This window comes from Urtica dioica, chromosome 2, assembly GCF_054948205.1.
Source record: "Urtica dioica subsp. dioica isolate 48M chromosome 2, U.dioica_male_clone48M_v1_H2, whole genome shotgun sequence".
Lineage (NCBI taxonomy): Eukaryota > Viridiplantae > Streptophyta > Magnoliopsida > Rosales > Urticaceae > Urtica > Urtica dioica.
This window is the reverse complement of record NC_142757.1, coordinates 30,797,361-30,817,604: the sequence shown is the minus strand read 5'-3', so window position 1 is coordinate 30,817,604 and position 20,244 is coordinate 30,797,361. Positions and strand designations below refer to the sequence as shown.

Genomic DNA, 20,244 nt, shown 5'->3' with positions numbered 1-20,244 from the left:
GAAATTTGTTTCCGAACTTATAAGAGTCGATGAACCATCTCCAAAACTAAGTGGGAGGGTTATATTCGTTGTTTGTAACCCGCGATCCCCAACACTAGTGAAAGATGCAATAACGTGGGACTAAGAGCCGCTCTTGCGACCCTCACTTAAATGTGAGTACTCCAAGGCGTTATTGCTTCGATCATTGCTCAATGAGCTACGTCCGAGAGTGATGCAATGATGACAAGGCCTCCCCTTGGGGGATTGTTTTTCAAAGCTGATCTTTTGGACTAAGTGGTTGGTTACACACTTAGGCTCAATCCCTAGTAATCCTCCCTTGAGGCTCTGCGAAAGGATGTGAGTGATCAAACCAATTTAAAAGGTGGCTAGTCTAAATAGATGTATTGACATCTTGGCTTAGCATTAATGATGTGTCATTTACTTATAAATGGAGATTTTTTGCGGCCTTCTCTTGAGGGAGTAAATTATCGTTTGGTTTATAACACCTTTGGATTTTACAAAAGTCTTAATAAAACTTAAATCCTAAACCAAAGACTAATCATAAACTTGTTTCAACTTTTAAAGGCAATATGTCTCTCAACCCTCTCTCTACAATTCTTTCCTCGAATAAACTCGAAGGCGACAATTACGTCGACTGGAAACGTAACCTTGACATAGTCCTTACTGTCGACAAGCACAAATGGGTTCTCACCACCCCCTGTCCTCAAACGAATGAAGATTCGACGCAAGAGGAGAAAGACGCCCTGGCGGCCTGGCTTCGATCCGATGAGATTGCGAGGTGCTATATTTTGGCATCGATGAACAATGTGTTGCAACAACAACATCGTGATTATGAAACTGCCACCGATATGCTCTACAATCTCCATGAGATGTTTGGAGGGCAAGGACGTCAAGCTAGGCAACAAGCGGTCCGACAATTCATGAACTGTCGTATGAAGGCTGGAACTCCCGTTAGAGATCATATGATGCTGATCATTAGCTATCTAAACGAAATGGAGATTCTTGGATCTGAGATTGATGGGGAGACTAAAATAGATATGATCTTGGAAACTCTCCCCGAAACCTTTGATACCTTCAAGTTGAATTATTCCATGAACAAGCTGGAGTACACTGTTACCGAGCTCATGAAGGAACTTCAAACCGCTGAGGCACTCACTAAGAAAAAGAGGGCTCAAGGAGAAGTACATGCTACTGCCTCCACCTCTGGATCTAAGAAGAGACCTCGCATTGCCGAGAAGAAGAACCAACCTAAGGTTCACACGAAGAAGAAGGCGCCAAAGGCTCCGAAGGTGGACAAGTCTAACGACAAGTGCCACCACTGCAACGAGCCTGGTCACTGGCGTAGGAACTGTCCTGCCTACCTCAAAACCAAAGCAAAAGGAAAAGCAAAAGCTTAGAGGATGGCGACTTCTGCTTCAAGTGGGGTGATGAGAGCGTGGTGTCTGCGAAGACTGTGGGATCCGTGACGCTATCTTTTGAAGATCGAACTTTAAATTTGAATAATGTTTATTATGTTCCTTCCTTTGGGAAAAACCTAGTATCTGTTGCTCAACTTTTCGAGCAAGATTATTATTTAAAGTTTATAAAGAATGGAATTCGTATTTCTTTTTCTAATTCTTTTGTCACTGATGCATGTATGAAGAATGGTCTTTTTTACATCTATCCCACTCAACCTTCTCTTTTAGACACCGAAATAGATAACGATCTAATTAGGGAGCCAAAGAGGATCAAACTTTCTGAATCCTCCGATCTAACAAAATCAACATACCTCTGGCACTTAAGACTTGGTCATATCAGTCTAGATAGGATTAAGAGACTTGTGAGGGATGGTCCACTCCAAGCCTCTGCAATAGGTTCACTACCTACTTGTGAATCCTGTATAGAAGGAAAAATGACTAAGCGACCTTTCTCCGATAAGGGTCGAAGAGCCACTGAGTTGCTGGAACTAATACATTCTGATGTATGTGGTCCGCTCAACCAACAGGCACGTGGAGGATACGAATACTTCGTTACCTTCACTGATGATTACTCAAGATATGGGTTTGTCTATTTGCTTAAACACAAATCCGAGACCTTTAACGTATTTAAGGTCTTTAGGGCTTTAGTGGAAAAGCAAACTGGCAAAGTGATCAAAACCCTTCGATCTGATCGAGGAGGTGAGTATATGTCTGGAGAGTTAGATGACTTTCTTAAAGAAGAAGGTATCGCTTCTCAGCTTACCGCACCTGGCACACCTCAACAAAACGGAGTGTCAGAGAGAAGAAACTGAACTCTTATGGAGATGGTTAGATCAATGATGAGTTACTCATCACTCCCGCTTTCCTTTTGGGGATATGCCCTCGAAACAGCCGCCTACATTCTGAACCAAGTTCCGTCCAAAACGGTTCCTGGTACTCCTTATGAACGATGGACTGGCCGTAAAGTGAATCTTGGCCGCATCCGAATTTGGGGTTGCCCTGCACACGTGCTGAGGCAAAAGACTAGCAAGTTGGCTAGTAGGTCAAAATTGTGCCTGTTTGTAGGATATCCGAAGGAAACCAAAGGTTTTACTTTCTATAGTCCCGAGGACGATAAGACTTTCGTTAGCACGAATGCTCATTTCCTTGAGGAGGACTTTATGAAGGATGCGAAACCTAGAAGCAAAATTGTGCTTGAAGAAAAGTTGGGTGAGTAAGCTTCTACCTCATCTATAAGAACTGTTCTTACCCCAACTGAAACACAACCTAACTCATCAGAATCTCGTCAAGTAGTACTTAGACGTAGTGGGAGGGCTACTCAAAAGCCTGACAGGTATATGTCTTATGGAGACTCTCTTGTAGCCGTCTCCGACATGGATGACCCTGTTTCCTATAGCCAAGCGATGGCTTGTTCTGAATCAAACCTCTGGCTTGACGCCATGAAAGTTGAAATGCACTCGATGTATGTCAACAATGTCTGGAAACTTGTAGACCTTCCTGAAGGGATTAAACCCGTAGGGTGTAAGTGGATATACAAGAAGAAAAGGGGTCCTAATGGGAATGTCGAGACGTTCAAAGCACGACTTGTGGCGAAGGGTTATACCCAACAAGAAGGGATTGACTATGAAGAAACCTTCTCGCCAGTCGCGATGCTTAAATCCATCCGCATACTCCTATCCATAGCTGCAGCTCTCGACTATGAGATCTGGCAAATGGATGTCAAGACAGCCTTTCTGAATGGCAATCTTGACGAGCGCATTTACATGGCTCAACCAGACGGTTTCGTGGATAAAGGTCAAGAGACCAAGGTTTGTGAGTTGCTTAAATCCATTTATGGACTAAAGCAAGCATCTAGGTCATGGAATATTAGATTCGATGAAACTGTAAAGAGCTTTGGCTTTGAACAGTCAATAGATGAGCCTTGTGTTTACAAGTTAATACACGAAGGTAAAGTTGTGTTTCTGATACTATATGTCGATGATATACTTCTCATTGGTAATGACGTGGGTAAGTTATCTGAGGTTAAGGTTTGGATAGCAAAGCAATTCGATATGAAGGATCTAGGAGAAGCCGCGTACATTCTGGGAATCCAAATCTTTCGAGATAGGAAAAACCGGACCCTGTCGCACTCTCAAGCATCTTATATTGATAAGGTGATGGATCGCTTCTCGATGCAAGACTGCAAGAGGGGTCAAACACCCTTTAGGCATGGAGTTTCACTCTCTAAGGACCAGTCTCCCAAGACTGCACAAGAGATTGAAGACATGAGGAAGATTCCTTACGCCTCTGCCATAGGAAGCCTCATGTATGCTATGCTTTGCACTAGACCTGATATATGTTTCGCCGTTGGCGTAGTTAGCCGTTTCCAATCCAACCCTGGACCCGAGCACTGGATTGCTGTTAAGCATGTTCTTAAGTATCTTCGAAGAACTAGGAACTTGATGCTTACATACTCAGGTACTGACCTGACTATGACGGGATATACCGACTCCGATTTTCAAGCGGATAAGGATTCCAGGAAATCCACTTCGGGATCTGTGTTCATCCTTAATGGTGGACCTGTTGTGTGGAGAAGTATTAAGCAATCTTGCATTGCTGACTCCACAATGGAAGCAGAATATGTGGCTGCTTGTGAAGCATCCAAAGAGGATGTATGGCTTAGAAAGTTCCTTAAGTATTTGTACATTTGTAGTCTTTATTTCGTACATTTGATGTAATAAAGTCTCATGAAGACTCTTGCTTGTAATTGCCTATCTATTCATTAATAAAGTTGAAACGTTCATTCATTCTTTCTTTGTTTGAAGCTTTATGATAAAACCTTAGTCTTTTAGTCCATAAACAAACTTAACAACTTACGAAGAGACAAATGTAGATTTGCATGAACAAAGTCTTCGTAGTTTGCTTAAAACGATATATTCGCAATCTTAGGGTCAAAGGACTATTGACCTCAGTATGATTGTTAGAAGAATCTATGATGTCTGGTTATGAGGCATTGAGAGTTGGGGACTCTATAGTTCTTCTAGGTATCTTCCGAAGGTACTGAATTGACCAGTGCACTTCTAGAGACAATATAAGAACAAACCATTTAACCTCTTATGTCTCGAAGTCACTATGTATGAATTGCATCATGCTTACCTTAATCCTGAAATGAGACATGCCATTTCACACCTTAGTATTCTCATTTGAGAAAGTCAAAGTTCGGACTCACTATGTGATTCCGAACAAGGCCTATTGGTGAAGTACTAAGTTGTGAGTCTGTCATGAGTAACTTTGTGAAGTTCTCATAGATATGGAATTCATGTACAAAATTGCTGAAATGCAATGTATGTCACCTCATGCTTTGTTCCTTGGAGTGTGAATAAATGAACTGGCCAGTGTCCAAATTGAGTCCTGACTCTTTTGGATGAAACAATGTGACTTGTTCAATACATTGTTTCTAACTTATTCGCAAGCGACAAAGGAGTTGAGGAAATAACAGCTAGAAGGGTAAAATGGTAATTTAGTAAATCCCGACTAGCTGATGACATTCATGAAGGGTAAACATAGATAATATTCAGTGGATCCGCTCATCATAATTAGGTCGAATTCTTGAGTAGAAAACAAATTCATTTGAACCGAGAGATTTTCAGTGTCAGCTCTTTAGTGGAGTCAGTTGACATTAAGCTAAACTTGGAAGAGGTTTGTGAACTTTTGAGTCCAAGTTTTTAGCTCAAGCTTTGTTCATTTGGGTCCATGAGGTCCCTGTCACGAATCACATCGATAGGAATAGTTAAACTGGAAGCTAAGTCAAAACAAGAACGAAAATAATCAAAAGGGTATTTTTGTCTTTTGAGACATATGATGAAATGAATGTCACTAAATTTTTTGACAAGTTCATTTGATGACTTAATGTCACTCGGCTATAACTTGATTATTGGGCCTTGTGAATTAATTTCGTTTCATAAGAATTTTATTGAAAATTCTTAATGGGCTTTTCTCATGTTGTCATGAACAAATGAAGAAGCTTCTAGAAGCTCCTTCTAGATGAGAATAGGCGCCCATAATACCCAAGGAAAGAGAGTTTATTTTGTGCATAAATGTATTTAGATACTTGCCAAAAGAAAAAGAGGATACAAATTTGCATGTAGATGCACAAGGAATTTCGGCCAAGAGAGTAATGGGCAAGGCAAGGAACAAAAAAGGAAACAAATCCAAGCCTCTAGGAGGCAGCCTTGGGCGCCCAACATGGAATGGGAAATAAGGGATTTTTGCTCATGAATATGTGATATTCTATAGAAGAGGAAAATACTTTATTGAAGGTAAAACCTCTCCTATAAATAGGAGCCCCATTCCTCACTTTTCATTCATCCTAAGTTTAAGAGATTGAGAGACTCTCTCTCTAGAACTTGGCCGAAAATCCTCTCTCTCTCTCTCTAGTTTATTTTCGATTTTTTCTTGTCTTGGCACCTAGGTCCTCACTCGACCTAGTGTTTAGCTCTGCGACTTCGAGACTTGTTCTTAAGTCGTAGTGTTTAAAAGTGCCCACTCACTGATTCCTTCTTTTCGAGTGATTTAGTGATAGAAACTTTCGTGGTTGCTCGAGGTGCCGAGGAAAGAAAGAGAGACGTACTGCGAGGGGAGACGAGCGTTGCAAACTTTCCACAAGCTTCTTCAAAGTTCAAGCTTCAAGAAAGGTTAGTAAACTTCTAGCTCATATTGGTTTTTAATTACATGTACTTGCACTTGTCTAGGTTAGTAAAAACTGTTTTACTTGTAAAAGAAAATTTTTAAAATTCCGCCGCTTACCGAAGCGTTAATTATTTTCTCAAACCCTAGATCGATTCCAACATAACTGTCCCTTAGTCATCAAGAACGCAATTCATCGAGCTTCGAACTTCGTCAAGGCAATGGAAGAAAGAAGCTTGTTAGCCAAAAAGTATGGTGCAAGTAAGGATCTCTAGGTCGGCCAAGCTAGCACTTGGACCCGAAACGATGGAAGTAACTTCAAGAAGGGTGGCGGACGTGGTGAGACTTCACCCGCGAAGAAGCAAAATGCCTCTTTGGGTTTGCGTTCAGCGAGGGCGACGAGGGTAAAAAAGATCAAGGTCAGGAAAAGAAATGGACCCGGGACCCCATGCGTACTGCAACTTTCACAACAGAAAAGGTCACGCAATGGTCAATTGCGAGACCATGTGAAAAGTTGTAGCAGAAAACTATACGAAGGGTGAGCTGAAGGACGTCGACTTGGATCTCTTTCAAGGAAGAAGAACTTAGGATTCTAGGGATGGGGAAATCCTTCTCCGAAGAGGGGACCACCGGATGAGGAGAGCCCATCTGCTCTATAAGCCCAAGCGAAACAAAGGATCTACATTATCATCGGCGGGTCGAAATACTATAAAGAATCGGTCAATTCAATCGAGGTGCACCAATGCCAACTAAAGAATAGACCCCACCAATCTAACATCGGGAGTGACATGTCGATCACTTTTCTAGAAAGTGAGGCAATGAATATGGTTGGACCTCATGACGACGCGCTAGTTATGACATTAGACGTGTCGAACTGTGAGGTGGCAAGAATCCTGATTGATAACAGCAGTTCAATCGATGTCATTTTTAGAAGTACTATGAAAACGATGAACATCGGTAAGGCTGCGATTGAAAGGGATTCGACCGACCTAATCAGGTTCAACGGTGCAACAATTTCTTCCCTACAAATGCTTAAGTTGCCGTTCAAGCTGAGGGCATAAACAAAATCTCAGAATTTTTGTCCTCGACTGCTCTTCCCATACAATATTATATTAGGAGGGCCATTGATATACGGTATGAGGGTCGTACCCTCGACCTATCATCAGTGCATCCGCTTCCCAACATCAAACGAAATAAGAGAAATCAAGGGAAGCCTGGAGGCCGCTAGAACTTTCTACATGAGTAACTACAGGATGAAAGTCGAAAAAAAAACGATCGAGGGTCAATATCAATTAATGGCTGTTGGATCGACCACAAAAGAAGATGAACCCGGGGAAGAAGAGGGCGAGCTCCTCAGGAAGCAAGATTCACCCAGTGTCGAAAATGATAGTCTAAGTACAAATCGATAGATCCGACCTTGAAAAATGTGTGGGGATCGGAGCCAAACTGAAAAAGAATATGCTACGAGAGCCGATTTGCTTCTTAAAAAAGAATAAGTCAACCTTCACTTGGAACACCGAAGACCGGCCAAGCATTAGCGTTGACATTGCGTGTCACCAACTCTAAATCGATCCTAGCTTCAAACCCGTAAAACAAAAAAAAAGCATAATTAGGCTTTCGAATTCAGAATTCGGTGTGTTGGATCCTTGGGGAAGAGTCACATCGAATTTAATATTTTGGGTTTTTAAAAAACGACCGACGACAAATATTATTTTTATGATTTTATTATTTAGTAAGTTTTTTGTTTTTGCTTAATTAATTATTTTGTAAGTGTTGGTGATTAATTCACCTTAAATAACCAACTAACTGCGGAAAAGAATAATTACGCTAACAAGAGCTAATTATTAACATGGTTATTAAACAAGATCGAGATTACTCAATTAATTAACCATAAGAAACTTCATCAAGCAACCATATCATATAAAAGACGAGTTTAAGAAAACTTACAGCTTTTGGCTCACGAACCGAAAGCTTTCACAATCCGTCTTCGTCTTGAACGTACAAGCCTCCACACGATCAGACCTGGAACTCCTCCTTCAAGGACTCGATGTGATGACACCAAAGTCTTCCGAAACGTAATCTCTGAGGAAGATAAGATAAAAGAGTGGGCTTCGTTATATCTCACTAGATCTGGAAACGGGGTGTTTCCGATCTTTTTCTCTTATTTTTAAGAATGAAATTAAAACAATTCCAAGGGGAAGGAGGAAAGAAGTAGGCACGGCCAAGAGGGAGAAAATGTGGTCGTCCAACACTGTTTCAACTAGGTTAAATTTTGCTTCCCATTAGCCCTTTATTTATAGCAGTTTAAAATGTATCTTTATAGAATATTCCAGAATATTCTAAAAGATAATATTTCCTTTTATTGTTTTCATACTAGTGGATTAAATCTCAGTCATTGGATCTCAATAAGTGAATCCTATTTTTTCTCTCATCCGTCAGATCAGTATCTAGGATTTTATTTTATACAACAATATAAAATATTTTGCTGTTGAGAAAATCTAGGAAAATATACTCTCCTAGATTAAGTTTATTTACTTGATCTAGCAATAAATAAACAGTTTTACCATAAATATTTATTTATTCCAAATATACCATTTTTGGAATTAATCCTATCTATCACTATTATAGCAAGTGAGATTATAATAATACATACATACTATTATATTAACGTTCTTATCCGCCTTTATCGAAGCCGAATCGGGGACGATGGACTTAGTAGTAGAAGCTTAACAAATCCGATCAAAAAGACGAAAAAAGTCCTTTATCTTTTTCGATCGATTCGTCTAATCTTAGTCAATACTCCACCGTGTAAGCTAAGACTGAACTCTCATTTAATACTAGAATTATATTTAATCATCATAACGAGTGTCCACTGATTTAGTCAGTACGTGATCATGACCCTCTAGGTTCTGCTCGTATCGAGATAGGTCAATTGTTCCGTTATACATTTCTCGTTACATATAAGCCCTAAGCATCGTTGCTTCCCCAGCGAAAGATTCAACCGAACGTAAGCCAACTTCGGAAGTGTGCACAATCAATCGGTTATGGAATCAGCCCTTAGGTGAGAGAACATTAACCTTCTTTTAGGAAGGCTGGATTCCGTATCTGTAAACCACTTTCTTCTACAATTATGTCCCGAGTTCCCAAAACATCCATTTATTCAACCTTCATTGGTCTTTAACGTGATGAATCAAAGAACCCGGTAACACGACCTAGAAGTCCATGATCACTTCAAGATTAAGATCAAGCGTCACTGTGACCATCATTTGTGACCCTGGCTAGTGTGTCGTAACGATCCTTAAACGACACATCTATATGCAAGGTTTGTCCGGGTCGTACACTTATCACAAGTGCAGAATGCTCCTACTAAGTGGTCAACCTTCACTTGTGTTCCACATATATGACTTTAGACAAAGCTTCCCAGACACATATCAGTCATCGACCAAGTTTTAGTTCACCGCCCGATCTCGGATGCCCAGCATGCGATTCAGTTTAATACGAAGACTATGGATGATAGTTGTTATTGATTCTGAATGTTATCAGACCTCAGCCCACTAATCATATGATGCTAATAAAGTAACTTCTTATCTTATTTAGTAATCATCATCTTCTATCTTCTAGTGCGCAATATTCCTAACAGTAAGGTTATATATTATTGTTTATATAGTATACTTAAAAGAAAAATATATTTGTTCAGAATAATAATATTCAGGGTCTAATATCTAATTTTAAGAAACACAAGGACACAATTTAAAATTGTGCAGAGTAAACGTCGTTCTAAAACATACATATAAAACCCCGAAACCAGAGACAGATAAACCCTACTATTTTTTTTTTTTTGTCCGAGATAAACCCTACTATTACTACGGCAGCACAGGCTTAGAGGGAAAGGAGAGAGAGAGAGCGGCTGCGAATAAGTGAAAAGCCTTTCGAATTTGAGAAGTTCAACTTCAAACCAAACAATGAGGAAGAAAGTAGATGAGCGAATTCGAACCCTAATCGAAAATGGCGTCAAGACTAGACACCGCTCGATGTTCTTCATCATCGGCGACAAGTACCACGACCAGGTTCGTCAAATTGAACCATATTCTCTGTCTATATCGCAGTGATATTTCCGAGTTTATTGGGTTTCGGGTTTATTTTTTATAGGAAGATAGAAGTGAAACAAAAGTCGAGGTCTTTATGTTTGATTGTGATACGGAGATACTTCTGATATGGAAGAAACAAAAATCACTTAAGAACTTGAAATTATCGAATTCCTTCTATATTTGAAGTGCAAAAGGTGTTAAGGTTAATGGTTTGAAATCGGTTCTGTGTAATATTAGCTAAAGCTAGTGCAGGTGTTTTTTTTTTTAAAAAGAAAATTGTGATTCAGATATTTTCCGTCTTTCTTTCTTCTTGCAGATTGTGAATCTTCACTACATTCTAAGCAAGGCTGTTGTGAAGTCGCGTCCTAATGTGTTGTGGTGTTACAAGAACAAGCTTGAGCTCAGCAGGTGTTCAGTTTTTTATTTTATTTATTTTGAAAAATCTCATTTCCGATATAGAGAAATAAATAACATTATACTAAGCAAAAAGGATAGTTTGAGAAGCTTGAGCGTCTTTGATTAAAGATCAGGTAAACATATTGTAGTTTTATGCTGTGATGGTTCTGTTTAGAGATATATTATAACTTCATAAATGAGAAAGAGGCTGAACTTAGAGAATGAGAAGCATTTTAGGGTGTTCCTATTCTTGTAGGATTAGTAGGGTAATAGAGAAAAATTGTATGTCTGCAATCTTTTCTGCTTATACGATATGAATCTACTTTTCATGCATATTGCCTCATAAGCAAGTAAAGAATTTGTTACGCAAGATTTTTCTAAGTGCTTACCAATATAAATTGCCAATCTGTTGTTATCAAGATTCTGATTTTGTTGCCTACCTTGACACAACAGTCACAAGAAAAAACGTGCGAAACAGCTGAAACGCCTAATACAAAGTGGCTTGCACGATCGCGAGAAGGTTGACCCTCTTTCACTTTTCCTTGAAACTGCGGGGGTAACATACTGCTTGTACAAGGATTCAGAACGAATTCTTGGTACTACTTTTGGGATGTGTATACTTCAGGTAATTTTCATATACCATGCTCAACACTCTTTTATGGAATTTTATGTAACTATAGACACATATACCTTTTAACCCCAAGTGGTTGGTCTAGTGGTAAGGGCGATTCTTGGGATCTTGCACATCCCCGGTTCAATTCCCCCTGAACGCAACAATTGGGGCCACTGGGGGTAGTCTCCTAGTCGATAATGCCAGGGCCTCGTGGACTTTAGTCGTGTCTACACGGACACCACAGTTATAAAAAAAAGAAAAAGTTACATATACCTTTTAGTCCTCTCATGATTGATTTAATTTATACCCCCCTCAGGATTTTGAGGCTTTGACTCCAAATCTACTGGCAAGGTCGATAGAAACCGTGGAGGGAGGTGGTATAGTATTGTTTCTGCTTCATTCTCTGAACTCTCTTACAAAACTGTATACCATGGTTATGGTAAGTACTTGTATAAATCTCCGTCTCTGTTTTCTTCCCTTGCATGATAAAAACTCGGTCAATTGGCTATTTCATACTGTGAAATGTTTGCATTGTTGTGCTGCCTTTATTCTTTGAATTTTGAAACCACTATATTCTTTCAGGATGTTCACGAGAGGTTCCGAACAGAGTCGCACTCTGAGGCTATTCCGCGCTTTAATGAACGATTTATACTATCAACTGCGTCTTGCAAAGCCTGTATATTAATGGACGATGAACTGAATATCATACCGATTTCCTCTCATGTCAAATCAATCAAACCGGTTCCCGTTCAAGAGGTGACCTGTTTTGTCTTGAAACTTTCGTAAAGCACACTTTACATACCATTTAATTTAACTAATCCCATATTTAATCTCAACTTGATTGACAATCGAAGGACACAGAAGGATTATCGGAGGCAGAACAAGACCTGAAGCATCTTAAAGAGGAGCTTAATGATGATTTTCCCGTTGGTCCTTTGATAAAGAAGTGTTGTACATTGGACCAGGTAGAGATAACTTGATGCTGAATATTGCTTGTCTTTTGTGTTGTTTCCATACGCAATTTCTTAATTTTCAATTTGGTAATCATGATTATGTTTGTGGGTGTTTGATAGGGAAAAGCTGTGATTACTTTTCTGGATGCAATTTTGGATAAGGCACTGAAAAGTACAGTTGCCTGCCTTGCTGCTCGAGGCAGAGGAAAATCAGCTGCTCTTGGTTTGGCAATCGCTGGAGCTGTTGCTGCAGGGTATTAAATTATATATATATATATATATATATGTATATATATATATATATATATTCTTTTCGGCAATCTAGCCATTTGAGACCTAAAGTTTTCCGAAAATAGCCAATGCTGCACAATTCTTAGAGGACCAGCCAAACTCAGTCGAAAAAAAGCTTACTGCATTACAACTTGAATATGCAATCAATACGCTCTGTATTTCACCAAAGAATGTGAAACCTTGGCTATTCTGTTAAAAGTTTGTCCAACTGGGCTATTTTTGGATATTTCTCTTTATTTCTTAGCTCTTTTATAATAATTTTATCACGCTGTTTACATTTTTTCACAATTTGATCAATGTTAGGATTTGTTTATCTCAATAGGTACCCGAGCATCTACGTTACTGCGCCTACCCCTGAGAATTTAAAAACACTATTTGAATTTGTTTGCAAAGGTCTCGAGGCACTTGATTACAAGGTAAACCAACATTCATATGCAGTGTACAGTATATGATTGATTTATGTTTTATCCCTTTGTCAGCGACCTATGAGAATTTGGGCAGATTTGAAGTGCTGATTTATGTATGTATACATAAATATATGTATGTGTCTGTGTGTATATTCTTTTCTTCTGACATTCCCTTTCGTGGCTTTCTCATAAGCTATTGGGAACAAGATTGGGATTTCTACATTCTGGATCTAAATTATATTTTCTGGTTGATACAAATCCATGCAAATTGTGAATGTACTTCTACATTAAAATCATGGATGGAAAACAAGCTAAATTTAATATAATATTGTGGTGCTATCGTGAAACCTCTGTTTTCAGGAGCATCTAGATTTTGATGTGGTTAGAAGTAACAATGCGGATTTTAAAAAAGCAATTGTGAAGATAAACATCAACAAGCAGAGTCGACAAACGATTCAGGTTCAATATATATATATATATATATATATATAGCAATTTTATCTGTCGAGCTGGTTTCTTTTTTTGTTGTTTCGGAGCTGGTTTTGGGTTTCCTCAGCTCTATTTTCCTGTACTTTTTTCGGCTGAGCCGCATTTTTCAATAAAAGTCCGAGTTTCTTTTTCAAAAAAAATATATATATAGCAATTGTTCGCATTTTGTATGTGTTTGTTAGAGTTATCTGAACAATAGACTCATGGTCTTCAGTGCTTTGCTGTTTGATGTGATGCTGTATTAAATCACCCGAGTCGCTTCATATGCCGATTTTTATACACAGTTATCTTATTTTACTGTGCCAAAATTGGTCATAATTTAAGAGTGTGGATTATAGATCCTCTGATTACCTGTGCAGCTATGTGATTGATGCAATTTATTTATTTATTAATTTTTTTTTTTGTAGTATATACAACCGCAAGAGCACGACAAGCTTTCCCAAGTTGACTTACTGGTGATTGACGAGGCAGCAGCTATTCCGTTGCCAATAGTGAGATCACTGCTCGGTCCTTATCTTGTCTTCTTTTCATCTACTGTGAACGGGTACGCACTTTCTTATATGGAATTGTTTTGTGATGTTAGAGCTTTTCATTAAAGAACTTTACTTTCTTCTCCAAAATTGTTTAGCTACTAACCTGTATATCATGGATTTTTATTCATAAAAGATATGAAGGAACCGGTCGCTCTTTGTCCCTTAAGCTTATCCAGCAATTGGAACAGCAAAGCCATGCATCATCGGTGCAAGGTGTCGAGGGTCATCAATCCGGTATTCCTCGTCTTTGTTAATGTGTGTAAATAAGCTGTGTGTTATCTAATAACAGCAATTATCAAACTACAAATCTAACTTTATGAAAGAAAGTTACAAGTAAAGAGGGCTTCACGAAAGCGTGCATGCTTACAAGCCAATTTGGTCCTGAATAGGGATCATAACATTTATTTATGCTGAATAGTGTAATGTTTTCTCAATTTTCTAATATCAATTCTTAGCAGCTGAAGGAAATCCTTAAAAGGACTTGTTGAACAGACATACCCCATAATTCTGACCATTTATGTATCATGCTTTAATCTTTTGCATATACGAAATTGAAAAGAAGTTAACCTTCTATATTTTATGCCAATTTTTATTTATTTATTATAGGCCGTCTTTTCAAAAAGATAGAATTGAATGAATCTATAAGATATGCATCTGGGGACCCCATAGAATCATGGCTCAATGGCTTACTCTGCTTGGATGTTTCAAATTCAATCCCTCCACTTAGAGGGTATGATTTCTTTACAAAAAAAAAAAAGGCTAAAACCAATTACTTTGTATTATTTCTTACTTCATTTTTTTAATCTAGGTTACCTCACCCAAGTGAGTGTGAACTCTACTATGTTAATCGCGATGCACTCTTCTCTTATCACAAAGCGAGTGAGTTATTCTTGCAGGTAAAACTAAAAAGATTCAATCTTCTTGTCATTCAAATAAATATCTAATTATCCCCCCTCTTTTTTTGGGTGCCTTTGTTGAGTCTTATGGTGATAATCTCACATGTATAATTATATATATTGCAATATCTGCAGCGCATGATGGCCTTATATGTTTCATCTCACTACAAAAACTCCCCGAATGACTTGCAACTGATGGCAGATGCACCAGCACACCACTTGTTTGTATTACTTGGTAACACTCGTAATCTTTTAGATTTCCTATCTTTAATATATTTGAGTTTGGACCTTTTTTTTAAGAAACTTATCGTTTTCCGTTTTTTTTCAGGTCCCGTTGATCAGTCCTCAAATGTAATTCCTGATATTTTGTGTGTCATTCAGGTTAGCATGAGCTCTCTTCCATACCAATTCTAGATATTGGAGTATTATCCCTTTATTAATTTTTTTAAAATGCTGCTTTTAATTTTTTTCTGACATTATGTGTAACTTGGAAGGAGTTATTTTTGTCAAAACAAAGATATCGTGTCCCTTCAAGGCTTTGAGCCATCTTATCTCTTATGGTCCGTTGCTCCTTTTTCTTGTATCTTATTGCTAATGCCTGGTTGTTTCCTTCTACTGTATGTGATGACAAAAGATTCAATCACATTTAAAAAAAAAACGTGAAATGTATGATGTTTTAAAAAAAAACCTGGACCATTGTCAAAGCTTGGTGTCACAAAGTCAAATCCCTGCAAATGCCAAATCCACAGATTCATATTGGCATTCTCAGGGGTCGAAACAGACTGCCGAACTACATATCATCGGTAGACCGAACCCTATCCACATGCTCTAATGATTCCTAGGTTCTAATCCTAGGGATTGAACAAAATATTCCATGTCCCTCGGAACCTGGTTTCGGGCATTTGGAATTTCAAAATAAATAATTGTGCACGTTGAAGGATGAGATCAAAGTTACTTAAATTTTTGTCTTGCCATGTACTATTGTCTTATTCATAGGTCTCTCTAGAGGGTCAGATTTCTCGCAAATCTATACTCAAGAGTTTCAGTACTGGCCGTCAACCAGCTGGAGACCAGATACCTTGGAAATTTAAGGAGCAATTTCAAGACGACGTTTTCCCGACTCTTTCGGGTGTTCGGATCGTACGGATAGCTACCCATCCAAGTGCAGTGAAGGTTTGATTATCTTTTGTCTTTCTATTCTCCTTTCTCCATTTTTTCTAATTCTGTGTTTTTTTTCCTGCAGCTTGGATATGGCTCACAAGCTGTTCAACTTTTGGCAAGGTATATATGTTGCGACTCTGAAATCACATAGAGGATGAACAATATTTTGGTTGAGTTGACAAACATATAAGCAAAATGAATACTTATAGAGGCTGTTTAGCACAACAAAGTTTATAACTATATGTTACGCATTTTGGTTCTTAAACTGGTTTTATGAACAAAACAGTCGTTGACATATATAGATTTTGACATTTTGTAGCATTAATCAGTTTCATAAGTTTCCTTAAAAAAAGTCATTTTCATAAAACATGATTGGGGACCAGTTATGGTGCTTTATAAGGTCAAAACTAGGAGCCTGGGATTGGAACCAGCGATGTATAGAAACCTCGAAAATTCATTGACAATATAATGTGAATAGAAAATATGACATGAATATTCGAGAGATCTGAAACTGACCAATAGGCTAAGCGTAGACAAAACTAGTTCATTCCTCTACCCAAATGATACCGTACCAGTCTTGCAATTCTACTTTCCCAAAACAATTTAATGATTTTACTAGTCATAGTATCACAATTCTGAAAAACTACAAGCTAATACTTCTATTGTACTATAAATATATATTATATAAAAAAATAATTTCTTTTTACAGGTATTATGAAGGACAGTTTGCATCTATATCTGAGAATAATCCTGAATATGTGGAGGATACTCCAGAAGTTCGAGTCTTAGATGAAGCTAAAAAGGTTCAATTCTCTTGACCACGATTTTGTCTCATGTTCTTCTTCGTAAACAATTGAGAATATATTTTGCCTACGTCATATGATGCCTTTCATGGACTCTTCTATTTTTGAGGGACCCTCTATTATTTTTCTTTATTAACGTTCCTTGGTAAAATTTCATTATTTTGTAATTTGAAAGGGTAAAATGTGAGAGAAAGAAAATTACTTAATCTACTAAAAATATAAACTGTGCTTTACTTTTTTTTGTTCGTTTCTTGGTGTGAACTTACTTCCAAGATTATACTTCTCTTCAAATTTATTAGAAATAGAATCTTTTGTCTCAGATTAAACACCTCAACTCTTTTTCATTTTTTTGTTTGTTTACTTTATACATATTTTACCTTTGATCACTGACTTACAGGCTTCGTTGCTAGAGGAGACCATAGAGCCTAGGAAAGATCTTCCCACTTTGCTTGTTCCCCTGAGTGACAGGAAACCAGAGAAGCTTCACTATATTGGTGTCTCATTTGGGCTCACATTAGATCTTCTTCGTTTTTGGCGAAAACATAATTTTGCTCCATTCTTTATTGGCCATACTCCAGTTAAGATGATTACTTTTTATACCTTGATATCTGCATTGAATATGTGAGTAATTTTTACTCGGGTAAGAAAATAATATTTTTAATTATTTATTTTATTTTCTAATGGATTTAGAGTTCCATTACTGGCGAGTATACGTGCATGGTACTAAAACCGTTGGATAATGATGATGTTGGAGATTATGCTTCCGACAAATGGGGCTTTCTTAAACCATATTTCGAAGGTCCGTCTACTTTTCAAAATGAATTTATATTTCGTGTTCATCGTGTCTACTATATCTTGACAGTTTATGAAATTTTATACAGATTTCAGAATGCGATTTGTCGAGTACTTGAGCGAGACATACCGTACAATGGAGTACAAGCTTGCTATGAGGTAAGTGTTGACATGTAATTTCATACATTCATATATATATATATATACATATACATATATATACATATACATATACATACATATATATATATATACATATACATATACATATACATGCATATATATATATACATATACATATACATATACATACATATATATATATATATATATATATATATATATATAAGAAAATTAGGAAAATAACCAACTTAAACTTTTGACATTGCTAAATAACAAACGTTTGGTAAATCTTAGGTAAATAGCTGTAAATAATGACGTGGTCTAATATATGGAGGTGGCTATTTATCAAAGATTTACGTTTGTAAATACATGAAAATTGCTATTTACCCAAGATTTACCAAACATTAGCTATTTAGCAATGTTAAACATTTAAGTTGGCTATTTTCCTGATGAATCATATATATATATACATGTATATATATGTATATATACATACATGGAAATTGCTATTTACCTAAGATTTACCAAACATTAGCTATTTAGCAATGTTAAACGTTTTAGTTGGCTATTTTCCTAATGAACCCTATATATACGTATATATATATATGTTTGTATATGTATGTGTATGTATATGTATATATATATATATGTATGTATATGTAGATTACATACACATATACATATATATTTATATACATAGAAACATATATATATATACATAGAAACATATATATATATATATATACATACAAACATACATATATACATACATACATATATATATATACACATACATACATATATATACATACATGTATATATTCTTTTTTTCAATATGCAATTCTCACATTAGTTTTACTTTCGCAGTGTGTTGGATCCTAAAATAAATTTCTCAGATATTATATCAGAGGATTCTAAGGTTGATGGACTTCTAGAATCAATCAAAGGTATTTTCTCAATTCATGATGTGAAGCGATTGGAAGCCTACACCAAAAATGGTCTTGACTACCACACGGTAACATTTTATCCGATACATGACTTTTATATTTTCTCGCAATGAACTTATAAACTACCATTATCCATTTGGGATATCAAATAAACTATTAGGGTAGTAACTTTTTAATATTTGCAGATCTTGGATCTATTACGAAAGCTTGCACGCCTATATTTTGAAGAGAGGCTTCCCGTTACATTAGACTATCCCCAAGTTTGTGTTTTGCTATGCAAAGGCTTGCAGGGTAAAAAAATCTCACAAATCGAGGTCTTAATTCCAACCATGCCCGACTGTTTAAATTCCTTTTTTTTTTTGCTCCTTTTTATCCTCTGGTCGCGTGCTTAAATTTGCTCTTTGTTCTTTCTTTCGAGCCCTCCAATGACAGAAACAAATGGGTCTGGATAGGCAACAAATATTGTCATTACAGATGAAAGTTATGAAAAAGCTGTGCACATATCTGAACCGAACTTCTGGGAAAGAGACTGATTCAAGCAAGCGCCGGTTGAGTGAGGTATGTAAAGTGGGAACCTCACATAATATATTATCTAACATCTATTCGCTTTTTTTTAAGATGCAAAGAATTACAATCCCTTTTTTGAACCTTGGTTTTAGATATCTGCGATGGAACCAAACAACGTCTCCATGGAAGAAGATCTTAGACAAGCAGCCCGGCAGGTCGAGGTATGTCTCGTTCCATGGTCTTTCGCGTTGCCTTTATTGCCCTTGACATCTTCAAGGAAATTTCAACTTATCTAATAGTTCAGAAGCTATTTATACTGACAAGTCTTCCAGTAAAACTAGTGAGATTCATAGTTGCCTGGTTAAGTATTAAAAGGACGTTGCTAATTCGCCCTGGGTTCACACAGGAGAAAATGAGACCCGACATGTCGGGATTAGACCCCAAAGATCTCCAACGATACGCTATTAGAGCCGAAATTGATGAAGCTGTTGATGGAAAGGTTCCCCGGGGCGGCCTTGTTACTGTGAAATCGAATCGGAAGGAGAGCAAGGGCAAGCGAGACAAAAGCAATGGGGATGGCTCGAGATCAGACAAGAAGAAGAAACCCCGGCGTTGATGTTTCAAGTGGCAATAAGAAAATTACAATAACTCAGACTTTTGTGTCAGCAGAATTTATTAGAGACCATCAAGTCGTGTACAGATATATGTACCATCAAATTTTGACTACTTTCACTCTTATTATTCTCGTAGAATATTTATTTATTTAGAACTCCCTGCGCAGATTTCTTTGTATCACTTATTTAAGGTCTACCAGTATTTTTTGGTTAATTATATTTTCAGTTTTTCCGTCATTGTGATATGTCCTCTTAGCAGTAAGCCAGCCATTATTTCGCCTTCTATGTCTTTTGATTCTTTTTGGCTTCACTTAGCTGTCCAGGGAAGAGCAAGCTCAGAGAGACTGAAAGTTCTGAAGAAAAAAGACCAGTTTTTTGAACTAGGTCTCTTCCATGCCAGAGAAACCATAAAGAGAAAACAAAATGTCTTAGTTGAGTTGGCAACTTGGTCACGAAATACTCAAATCTGCGTGCGACAAAATTTTCAGTTTCTTGAAAAAGTAGTCACA

General features: G+C 37.4%; 1 protein-coding gene across 1 annotated transcript; it reads left to right on the top strand.

Moving 5' to 3' along the window:
- Positions 1 to 9,947: 9,947 nt before the first annotated feature.
- LOC149404324 (RNA cytidine acetyltransferase 1-like) lies at positions 9,948 to 19,972 on the top strand. Its single transcript, XM_089604076.1, has 26 exons — positions 9,948 to 10,189; positions 10,527 to 10,618; positions 11,060 to 11,231; positions 11,536 to 11,658; positions 11,802 to 11,975; positions 12,074 to 12,184; positions 12,293 to 12,426; positions 12,786 to 12,879; positions 13,231 to 13,329; positions 13,767 to 13,903; positions 14,026 to 14,126; positions 14,499 to 14,622; positions 14,701 to 14,788; positions 14,924 to 15,023; positions 15,117 to 15,169; positions 15,785 to 15,961; positions 16,032 to 16,069; positions 16,659 to 16,752; positions 17,150 to 17,329; positions 17,443 to 17,551; positions 17,634 to 17,703; positions 18,535 to 18,682; positions 18,800 to 18,928; positions 19,047 to 19,172; positions 19,274 to 19,342; positions 19,528 to 19,972. Exons 1-26 carry the CDS (start codon positions 10,085 to 10,087, stop codon positions 19,735 to 19,737), a joined length of 3,057 nt encoding a protein of 1,018 aa, XP_089460202.1. The 5' UTR covers positions 9,948 to 10,084; the 3' UTR covers positions 19,738 to 19,972.
- The last annotated feature ends 272 nt before the right edge of the window (positions 19,973 to 20,244 follow it).

What these genes read in the sequence shown, in the direction of transcription:
- LOC149404324 (XM_089604076.1), top strand. Translation starts at nt 10,085, where the DNA reads ATGAGGAAGAAAGTAGATGAGCGAATTCGAACCCTAATCGAAAATGGC. An exon ending in AACCGGTTCCCGTTCAAGAG is followed by an intron (nt 11,976 to 12,073) that starts GTGACCTGTTTT and finishes TGACAATCGAAG; the next exon opens with GACACAGAAGGATTATCGGA. An exon ending in AGTGTTGTACATTGGACCAG is followed by an intron (nt 12,185 to 12,292) that starts GTAGAGATAACT and finishes GGTGTTTGATAG; the next exon opens with GGAAAAGCTGTGATTACTTT.